The following is an 11,201-nucleotide window of genomic DNA, read 5'->3' as shown; positions in this document are numbered from 1 at the left end:
TTTTTAAACCAAAAATTTTTTGAAAAAAAAGGCAATTCAAAGCTCTCATAGATAAGGTAGTGGATGTGTAAACCTTTTTGCCCCATCTCTCTAATGACCTAGCTTCCCTGTTGGAGGGCAATGGATTTTTAGAGGTGGAAGCTGAAACTCCTTTAGGCCCCTGTGAAATAGTTTCCAAATCAGCAGTATGGGCCCTGAATAAATGAGAATGTGTTTCTGGAACCCTGTAATACCTGTCTGGCTTGGCTGGAGCCGGAGGAAGAGAGTCAGGGGTAGCACTAGAGTCAGAATATAAATCATCCAAAACATCAAGTACAGGAGGAATAGCTAAGGGCCTGTGCTGGGGCTTCTTAAGGAAAGTCCTAAGGCATTTTCTGGAATCAGAATATTCCTGTCCTTGCCACTTGAAATGTTCCCTCATGGTATGCAGAACTTCTCCAAAAGAAATATCCTCAGGAGGGGAGGCCGAGGGGATGGAATCTTCTGCATCCGAGTCCTCATAGGTCTGGAAGAGCTCTTCCTGGCTATCAGAGTGGACAGAGCCCTCAGAATCTTCATCTGAAGGGATAGGGTCAGAGTGTTCAACCCGGGGCCTTTTATCAGAAGGAGGTTGGGATCCTCTCTCAGGATGGGTTCATGTGAACCTCTAATCATAGAAATTAAGTCAGCAGCCATAGACATAATTTGTGTCTCTGGAGTAGGCTGAGGTAAGGTTTTAGTAGTAAGATGTTTTGTTTTGCTGGCTGCCTTAGCCCTAGTGTAGGCCTTAATAGACATGGCCATAGGAGGCCTGGCAGCTCCACGTGCAGGAGTGACCTTGTCTACAGCAATGGTCTCGGGCATTTCCTCGGTTTCGGTATCCGGAGGAAAATCGATAACTGGCGGAGTGATGTCCGGAATCGGAGTCATCGGTAATGCGGTGTCTTCGGTTCGGAGCGGTGGAGAGACAGTCTCAGAGGGAACCGGAGCACTCACGCTAGGTTTTGGCGTGGAGTCGGTGGTAGACGCGGGCCGAGGATGTCAGTCCCGGTCTTGTCGGAAGATCCGACGGCATGGTGTAAGCAAATTTATCGCCGAAAAAATCTTCAGCGAACTCCGCCCGGCGCCTGAGGGTGCGCTTGTTGAAGCGAGCACAGGCTACACAGGCCGAGACGTCGTGGTCTGGGCCAAGGCAAGGTAGACAGTAAGAGTGGAAATCCTTATGAGGTATTTGTTTACCACAAGATAGACAATTGTTAACTTTTTCAGTAATTTCTGACATCGGCTGAGGCAAGAAAAGGTCCCCAACGGGGTACTTAGCTTTTTTGATGACTTCGTAATCGAAGAATACAGGAGCTGACCGACCGGCACTTACGAACTGCTTCTGCTTCGGGCACCGCGCAGCAAGAAAGACTGAAGAAAATGGCGTCGGCTGATGCTTATGTACTCCAGCCGCTCTGACGGAGAGAAATGCGACATCAGCCGACGTCGGACCCAGACTTTGGAATCCGGCCGACCGAGGGCTGCCTGAGGCAGGACAACCCACATGTTATGACTGCAGTTGCATTCTTGAAGGACATCACCTGGAATCCTAGACTCCTCAGGTGAGCAGTCACAACTGACAAACATTTGGTGAACGCCCTGGGGGCTGTGGTGAGACCAAAGGGCAGTGCGCAGAATTGGAAGTGACTGTCTCCCAGGCTGAAGCGCAAATGTCTCCTGGACGCCTGATCTATCAGAATGTGATAACAGGCATCCTTGAGATCTATGGAGCACATCCAAACACCTTTCTCCAGTAGCGGGAGAATGGATTGTAAGGTGACCATTCGGAACTTGGACTTCTTGACTGATCGATTTAGGTTGCTGAGATCCAAAATGGGCCTCAAGTCCCCGGTCTTTTTTGGCACCAAAAAGAATTTTGAGTAAGTCACTAATCCGGTCTGGTCTGCGGGGACAGGTTGGATGACTCCTTTTTGAAGCAGCTTTGAGATTTCGACAGCTGCCATATCCTGCTGACTGGGTGGCGGGTCCGGGATTTTCCTGGATGACGGGGGGGGGGGGGGACACGAGAAAAGGGAATAACGTAACCTCCGGCGATAATTCCGAGCACCCATCGGTCCTGAGCGATACTCTCCCAGGCCTTTAGGTGCCTCGAAAAACGACCCCCGACTGGCTCCGGAGCTGCGCAGTCGGGCCATCCTTCAGGGATGCTGGAAGGCTGAAGAGCCACGAAAGGACTCGCGGTCTCCAGTGTTGCGGGGGCCTCTGCCGCCTCTGGGATGGCGTCATCCTGAAAAATTTCCCCCTCCTCTGCCTCTAGAAGGGGGATCGTCCTGCTGCGAGGGGTAAGTCTTCTGAGACTTATGGAACCACATTTTCCCTCCTCTTTTAGCCTTGGGATAAGGCCAAAAGGGAGTGGAAAACCGTGCCCCTACAGCAGTCAAAGTCTTACCCTCTTGCTCACAGCGGGTCAAGGTGTCCTTTACCTTGGGTCCAAACAAGGAGGACCCATCAAAGGGAGTGTCAGCAAAGGAAGACTTGAAGGCTTCCGCAAAATGACACAGGCGGAGCCAGGCTTGCCTCCGTAGAGCAACGCCCGTACCCGCTGCTCTACTCGTCCCCTCGGCTGCATACGAAATGAGCCTCATGGACGAGTTCGATATCGACGATGGAGTAGCCAACTGAGAGCTAACCGTCTGGGCTAACTGCTCAGGTAGGTTACCAGACAGGGTATCCGAGAGTTCCTTGATCAGATCCCTCTGAAGTCTAGTGAAGTGCGTCAGGTAATTCAGAGACCTTAAAGTAAAGGCCGCTGAAGTAAGTGCTTCCCGTGCAGTCCATGCTCCTAGACGCCTTATTAGGAGGATGGACGGACGTTGAAGCCTCTGCCACATCTTGCTGGGTAGCAGATGCCACCACCAGAGCATCTACAGCCACACCTTTGGCGAGAAATTCCTTTTCCGGGGATGCTGACAAAAAGTTGTTAGGGCGAGCAGGCACCGGTTCCACAGAATCTGGGTGTTCCCACACCCTTCGAGAGATCAAATCTAGAAGCTCATCGAAGGGCGGAGACACCCAGGAGGCGGAGGTTTGAGCCCCGAAGGCCTTGAGGAACACCGACTCGTCAGCGGAAGGGGGTTTGGACTGCCAGCTGCCTCGTTGTTTGAGGACTTCCAAGATGTCCGCAAAGGAGACATCATCCAAGGACGACTTGGGGGACCCTTCCGCATCATCAAGATCGGTGTCTGAGGTGAGAGACTCATCAGGGTAGTCGACGTGCTTCCTCTTGCACTGCCTTTTCTTAGGGGGTTCCTCCGAAGACTCTTCAGAGGGACCCCCTGGAAAGGGGGAATCTCCAATGGGAGTAACCTAAGGCCCCAGGGCTCCGCTGTCTTGAGACAGGGGGACTACAAAGGAACCAGTCTCCGTGCCTAGGGTAGGTGCTGGTGAGACGGTGGAGGTAGCCAAGGAAGATTTGGCCAAAGCACTCCTCATGGCTCTAAAGGCCGGACCCCCAGAATCCTGGGAAGGTCCGACCCCCAAATCCACAACAGCAGACGGCACTCCCGCAGCCGACGCACCGAGAGAGAGGCTCGGAACCAAAAACATCGGTCCTGAAGCCTCACCCCCGGGGCCGACCGAGGAGGTCCGTGTACCGAACTCCGACCCAAGGCCGGGTAGGAGTAAAGGTCGGAGCCGACCGAAACCTCCAACGGCTCCACCAGCACCGCTCCAACGATGCCGAGGCTGTTGGAGGAGGAACTAAAGCTAGGGTGGATAATCGGCTCAGCCGATTGGGCTGGAGCGAAACTAACTTTTGGAAGACTGGCGACTGGAACAGCCTTTGGAGCACCCTGTCAATGTCCGAATCCGACATCTTGGAAGACCGGGAGGAGATAGAACGGGTCCGGGAAGACTTCTCCACCGGCCCGAGGACTGGGGACCGGCTCAATTGTCTCGATCAATATCGGTGCCGGGGAGACTCCATTGTAATTTCCTCGGTGCGAAGAGGGCTTCGGCGCCGAGGGGGAAGAGTCTGAGCGGACAACTCCCATCGGCTCCAAAATCAGTGGAGCCGATGAAGGTGACCCGCCTCTCGAAGCTCCAGCCATCGGCTCTGAAGCCAGAGAAGTCGAGGCTGGAGGCATCGAGGCAGACCGTTCCGCCCTCGGCTCCGAAGTCAGTGGAGCCGATGGAGAAGCCTGCCGAGATTTCTTGGTGGTCGGTTCCGACGGACTGGTCGGAGCCGACGATTTCTTTTTCTTTGAGGGAGAAGAAGAGGAAGATAAGGCCTCTTCGAAAGTAGGTTTGATAAGCCCTTTTAGAATCAATTTGTTTTTCCTCTCTTGGAGGACTCGAGAGGAAAAAGCGTGACACGCTACAAGACTCCTGAAGGTGTTTGGGGCCTAAACAGTACACGCATAGGGAGTGATCATCCGTTATGAACATCTTGTAATTGCATCTGGTACATTTTTTAAACCCTGAGGGTCTGTGCTCTTTAGACATAATTGCCAACAGTTAGTAGTCACAGGAAAAAAAAATATATAGCAATGTATCTAACCCAGTACAATGGGTTTCGAAATATTTCTCTTTACAGTTAAAACAAGAGGAGAAAGCCAACAAATAAATCACATAACAGGAGGGCCAAGAACCCTCTAACTAAAAACGGGTACTTGACCACCTCACAAAACTCACACAAGAAGGCTCACTCACGCACGAGGGGAGGCCCCTCTAACTTAAACGGAAACCTTACCCTGAAAGACAAATTTACCACAAAAATAAAATCAGTAAAACTCAATCATACACAACGATAGCCGTTAAAACAGCTTTTGGGTTAAATTTAAGAAAATTCCTGACAGACCATTCTTAGAAAGAAAGCACTTAGCTCAGCCAAGTTCGAGACCACGTCTTTGCTTGTAAAGCGGCAAACGAGATCTGGGGAAGTAGTGGTGGTGCATCCTGGGATATAGAATAGCTCAGCCAATAAGAGACTTCGCTCTATAGTATAGCATGCCGAGTCGGAGCCGAAGATCGGCTCCGAACCCATCAGTTCAGAATGTAGGCGAGATAGGATCACATAACATCTTGATTGTTCTGCTGAAACAGTAGATGAGGTATTTGAGGCAAGTACCAAGGAAGAAGTTGAGACATATTCTTTAGAAGTGTGTACCAGTGCTGGCGAGGCCAGTCCGGAGCAACTAGGATCATTTTTGTTTTTTCTTGTCTGACTTTTAGTAAGACCTTGGAGAGAAGAGGCAGAGGGGGAAAGGCATAGACTGATAGGGCATCCACTTTCCATGCCTTTTTGTGATGAGTTCTTGTGCAGAATTTGTCTAACTGATAATTTTGGGGAGAGGCAAATAGATCTATGTCTGGGCTCCCCCATTTCTGTGTTAACATGCTGAAGATTTGTGTATCCAGTTTCCATTTGTGCGGGTCCATAAGATTTCTGCTTAGGTCATCTGCCAGAGTATTTTGTTTTCCTGGCAGGAATTAAGCTTGAAGATGTATTTGGGTAAGTCAAAGCTGTGTTCCACAATGGCATGGCTAGTCTGCAAAGGGGGTAGGAATGTGTACCCCCCTGCTTGTTTATGTACCACATAACCGTGGTGTTGTCCATCTTTATCAGTAGTTGTCCTGGATGAAGTAAGTCCTTGGAAGGCTGTCAGAGCATTCTGTACAGCTAGCATCTCTTTCTGGTTGATATGCAGATGCATTTGTTTTGGGCTCCATTTGCCCTGAATGCATCTCCCCACTAGGTGAGCCCCCCAAGGATAGTCTGATGTATCTGTAGTTAGGATTTGGGTGGCAGGGGGTACAGTGAATGACAGACCCTTCTTTTAGTGATATGTCTCTGCCCACCAAAGAAACTCCTGTTGTAGGGCAGGGAATGAGAGGAATCATCGTTTCCAGACTGTGACAATGTTGACTCCATAAACTTTTTAGGTACCATTGAAGTTTCCTCGTATGCAGTCTCGCATATGGAATTAGTAAAATGCAGGATGCCATGAACCCCAAAGCCTGCTGAATTTGTCTTCCAGATAACTGGATTTTTGTTGCCATTTGTTTGAAGTATGTTGTCAGTTGCCTTTGTTTGTCTGGCATAAGGTAAGCCATCTGGGCAGTTGTATTCAAGCTTGCACCCAGGAATGTAATTATTTGAGAGGGTACCAGTTGGGATTTCTTTTTGTTTATTGTGTACCCTAGGCATGTTAGAAGCCTTTTTACAAACGCCAGATGTTGAAGAAGAGTGTCCTTGTCATCTGCTTGAATGAGACAGTCGTCCAGATAAGGATACATTTGTATGCTTCTTTGTCTGCAGAATGCAATTACTGGTGCCAGGCACTTTGTAAAGACCCTGGGCACAGTAGATAAGCCAGAGGGCAGTGCAGAGAATTGGTAATGCAAAAAAACCTGCTTTGAAGCGGAGGTATCTTCTGCATGATTCCCTTATTGGTATATGTAGGTATGCCTCTTAAGTCTAGAGTCACTAACCAAGCGTTCCTGCCCAGCATAGGCAGTAGCTGTTGTAAAGTCAGCATTTTGAATTTTGGAATGTCCAGGAATGTGTTCAAAATTGACAAGTCCAGTATTGGACGCCAAGAATTGTCTTTTCTGGTTACCAGGAAAAGTCTTGAATAAAAACCTTGTACTTTTTCTTTTTCTGTTACTGGTTGAACAGCCCCCATATCCATGAGGGACATAACTTGTTTCTGAGCCTCTGCCCACTGATTTTGTGGCAGATCTGGCCATCCGTTTGGAATTGGCAAAGTATGGAAATTAAATCTGTACCCCTGGGATACTATGTTTAATACCCACTTGTCCAGGGTAATTAACTGCCAATTTTGAGCATGAAGTGCTAGTTTTTCTCCCAAGGGGGCTGCCAAAAGATAAGTGCTTGGTGACGGTAGATGAAAGCCATTGAGACTGCTTACTGTAGTGTTGTGCTTTGTTTCCTCCAGATTTGGAGGTGGAGGCACCCCATTGCTTTGACCTGTAAGAACCCTGTGATTGGTATTTGGAGCCTTTTGAGTGCTTGGATTTGCCTCGAGTGGCTCTGTTGGACACAGGGAAGGACCAATTTTTAGTAGGCCAGTGCCTACTGAGCCTGGGTGGTTGCACTTGCAAGAAATCTTTTACAGTTTGCATAGATTTAGCTTTGTCTTCCATTTTCTTTAAAACTTCTTCTGCCTTATTACCAGAGTATCATGCTGCAAGGGGGGCATCCAACAATTTAGCTTTAATATGATCAGGCAGATTTTGCTCCTTGAGCCAGGAATGCCTTCTAATCACAGATCCAGTAATTGCGGCCCTGCAAGAGGCCTCCCAAGGAATCAAAACCACATTGCAAAGTATGCTTTCCAACCTGTTCTGCTGAATGCAATAATTCCTGTGACTCTTTATTTTCCACACAATCAGAAATCAACATCATTTTCTGTTTTAGTAAGCCCATAACATGCTGTTGATATTTAAGCATATGAAACTGGCAGTTTAAGGCCCTGACTGCCAAGGTAGCAGACGTATAAACCTTCTTTCCCCATCTATCCAGCGCTCTTGAATCTCTATCAGAGGGGGTAGGACTTCTGGCTGTAGAGGCCTTTACACCCGTGGGACCCTGTGAAATAGTCTCAGGATCAGCAGCAGGATTTTTGAATAGAAATTTGTGGGAGTCAGAAACCCTGTAATATCTGTCTGGCTTACTAGGAGCCGGAGGTAGGGAATCAGGAGCCATGCTTGATTCCGAAAACACATAATCAACAATGTCTAATACAGGAGGTATTGCCAAAGACCTATGCTGAGGAAGAAGAAGAAAATCCCATAGCCTCTTTTTTGATTCAAAGAAATCCTGACTCTCCCAGAGAAAATGTTCCCTTAAGGTATGCAAAGTCTCTCCAAAAGAGCAATCCTCAGGAAGAGACGCAGATGGGGATGGATTCCTTTGCATCAGAATCCTCATAGGGTGGAATAGAAAATTCCTGATCAGAAGAGGAATCAGAAGAAATGGGGGGGGGGGGGGTTGGGAACCCCTGATCAAGGTAATTAAGTCCTCAGCCATTTTGATCATCTGTTTTTTAGGCATAGGGGCCTGAGAACGTGGCTCATGCGTCGGTTTTTTAGACAGAGATGTTTTTGACCTTGTTTTTCAGGCTGGCATTGGTTTAATACACCCTCAGAAGCCGGAGCCTGCTCAGCAGCTCCGGACCCATCCAAGGGAGAGACATTCGCAGGTTCAATACTCTGAGAATCTCCGAAGGGTCTCGGTAGAGGCCTGCGACTCAAAAGTAGTGGGTATCAGGGGATGCAAAAGCGCCTCACTGAGTACTGGCGAACCGGCGACTGACTTAGAAGCTTCGTCTGTTTTGGACCTTGACAGTCTGTCTCTATCTTTTTCTTTGCGTTTTTTGTGAACTCCGGTAGTCTGATTGCTAACCGATGACATTTCAGGATAATTAAATCTTGATCCAAAATATTTAGAAGCAAAAGTATACCGACGCTTAATAGTGTGTTGGTTAAATCTAGCACAAAACCGACAGCAAGGCACATTATGATCTGGGCCTAGGTTAGGAATACAGTACAGATGAAAATCCTTATGAGGTATTTGCTTCCCACAAGTAATGCAATTATTAACTTTTACTGACATTGCTAAGGAGCAAGAAAAAGTTTCCCTAACGGGGTACTTAGCTTTAGTTTGAAGACTTAGGTTCTGAAACTGAAATGCGAAAATTTCAGGAGTCGGCCGACCGGCACTTGCGAACTGCTTCTGCTTCGGGCACTCCGCGGCAAGAAAGACTGAATAAAATGGCGTTGGCTGCCAGTTTTATACCCCTGACGACATGACGTCATGGAAGAGGAGACAGCAACCGACACAGGACCCAGGACTTTGTTATTCAGGCCGACTGAGGGCAACCTACCAGCAGATTACCCAAATGTAATGACTGCAACAGTGAAATACGAAGAACATCAAGGACAGAACTCCACAATGAAGAAATTCCTATAAGTTAGTCTCTTTTTTTTAACTGCATTCCTTGAGATTCTGTATTATACAAGACAGAAATCATCAAGAAAATATAAAAGTTGGAATTGTTTGAAAGGTGGTAAAGTGTTGCTGACTTTCTGAAGTCACTAATGGTCACATCGTCTCACAAATACTGTGCAAAGCTGCTGCAGAACATCTGCTAATCACAATCCTCTGTATTTATGTATGTGCTATATGGAATGGGCTCAAACAAATATTACTTTTACAGTGTGCAGTTTGATCTTCTTTTCAAAGGGGAAAGAAAACTGATACCTTTATAAACCTTTTTGTTTACTTCACTGATGTAATGTCTTCAGATTTATATTTAGTGAGACTGTCTGTATTTACAGAGACTGTGTACAGTTTTATTTTATTTTAAGTGTCCACTTTTTGTTGCAGTGCTTAACAATACAGCACTGATAGAATATTATGATGGTAGACAGTCATGTTAGAAGCAATTGCTTATTTAATGAGTGCAGGTCCTCCAACAGATACTCTACCATTTCAATGAACAGCTTTACTCTAGAAACGTCCGAGTGCAGATCGCACACTAGCAACTCCAGATAGCATCAGAAAATCTACCATGGTCAAATATACATAACGTAATAAATGCAAGATCCTCTCTGTACAGAGCTCTCAAAATATAAGTAATATGTGGCACAATTTACACTGAGGCACACATTTAAAGTCTAAGGATCAGTTCAGGTTCATTACAAATGTTATGAAAAAAGAAACTTAAATTACTTACTTTTCACTTTCTCCAAGCCATTTTGAGACAAGATCTGAAGAGGATATTGAGAAAAATGTGGAGTTGTTTGCTTCTGTGGCTACAGCTTTGGCCAAATAAGATTTTCCTGTCCCTGGTGGCCCAAACAAAAGGATACCCCTCCATGGAGTTCTCTTCCCTAATCAAAACGTATTACAGAATAAGCTGACAGTCATAGTTTCTCACATCTAATTAATCTAAACAGAACATATGCATTTAAGTAAGGTAATACTGTATTATAGCTTTTGTATCTGTAGAAGCTTACTACAGTATGATCTCCATGTTTCACATGCAAAGGAAATGACAGTGAATCTGGAAACCTGTTTATAAAACCAGTTCTAATCACTTAGTGTGGCCTTCAGCATCAGTACATCACTTTCTTTCCTTGTGCTCTACACCATTCAACAAATTTAAATTATAAGTACAACAGATGGTCACAGACATTTTATTTATTTATTAGTAGTTTGTTAACCGGGAAAGTCCATTGGGCCCTTTTTCAATGGAGACCCGGGGAAAAGCTCCAGGTACATTCAAATTACTTTATCAGTTAATACAAGAAAGTATACACAAAATTTGAGCAGTTAGTACAAGAAATACAAATAATATTGGTAGTTTATACAATTATAGGAGAGGAAGCTCTATGTACAAAACAATATTTGTTGGCAGTTAATACAGTTATTTCACCAGTTAATACAAGAAAGTATATACAAAATAGGAGCAGTTAGTAGAAAAAACAAATATTGGCAGTTTATACAATTATAGGAGAGAAACCTCCATGTACAATACAATATTTGTTGGTAGTTAATACAGTTACAGGAGAGAGCTGAAAGCTACATTCACATTTACTGGCAGTTGATACAATGGAGAATAACTGAGAGAGAGGAAATAGGAGAAATTTAGGAAAGATGTGAGCAGGAACATTCCCAGGTGGAGGACAGATAAGAGTGTAGAAAGGACTTAAAGGCAAAATGATTTTGGGTGGTCCGAATGAGGGGAGGACGCGAGTCCCATTTTCGTGCAAGAGAGAAGGCTAAGAGTGGCCTGGAGTGCTAAGAGGTTTGTGCAATTCAAGTAGGTTCTGATTGGTGGAGCTAAGAGAACGGCTAGGATGGTGCATTGTGAAAGTGGAGGATGAGGGGCAATGGGAAGGATTGAAAATGAGTTTATGGGCAGTGGAGAGTTGAATGAAAAATACGATGATTAGGGAATTCTAACCAGTTCAGTGAATGCAAGGAAATGCAATGGTGAGAGGAAGCTTTGGAATTTGTAGCAAACCTGGCAATTTTATTGTAGCAGGATGCCAGCTCAGCCTTGATGTTACTTTGAAGGTCGGTGAGAATTGGAGCTCCATAAGTGAGGGAGGGGAGTAGGTAAGAGGTGGAGAGGGTTAGGCTGGTTGAGGTGGTTAGATAGCGATTATGCTGTAAAGCATACCTAGCT

At 46.2% G+C, this 11,201-nt stretch overlaps 1 protein-coding gene across 2 annotated transcripts in view; it reads right to left on the bottom strand.

The window, feature by feature from the left end:
* VPS4B (vacuolar protein sorting 4 homolog B) overlaps positions 1-11,201 on the bottom strand; it is a 904,737-nt gene that overhangs the window by 487,424 nt on the left and 406,112 nt on the right. For both annotated transcript variants that reach the window (XM_044065255.1, XR_006364000.1), the window contains exon 6: positions 9,744-9,900. In XM_044065255.1, coding sequence (XP_043921190.1) covers positions 9,744-9,900 — 157 coding nt within the window. The remainder of the gene's footprint in view (positions 1-9,743; positions 9,901-11,201) is intronic.

Source organism: Protopterus annectens, chromosome 3.part0 (genome assembly GCF_019279795.1).
Source record: "Protopterus annectens isolate FY-2018-M chromosome 3.part0, PAN1.0, whole genome shotgun sequence".
NCBI lineage: Eukaryota > Metazoa > Chordata > Ceratodontiformes > Protopteridae > Protopterus > Protopterus annectens.
Note: the sequence above shows the minus strand (reverse complement) of the source record. Positions and strands in the feature narration are given on the sequence as shown.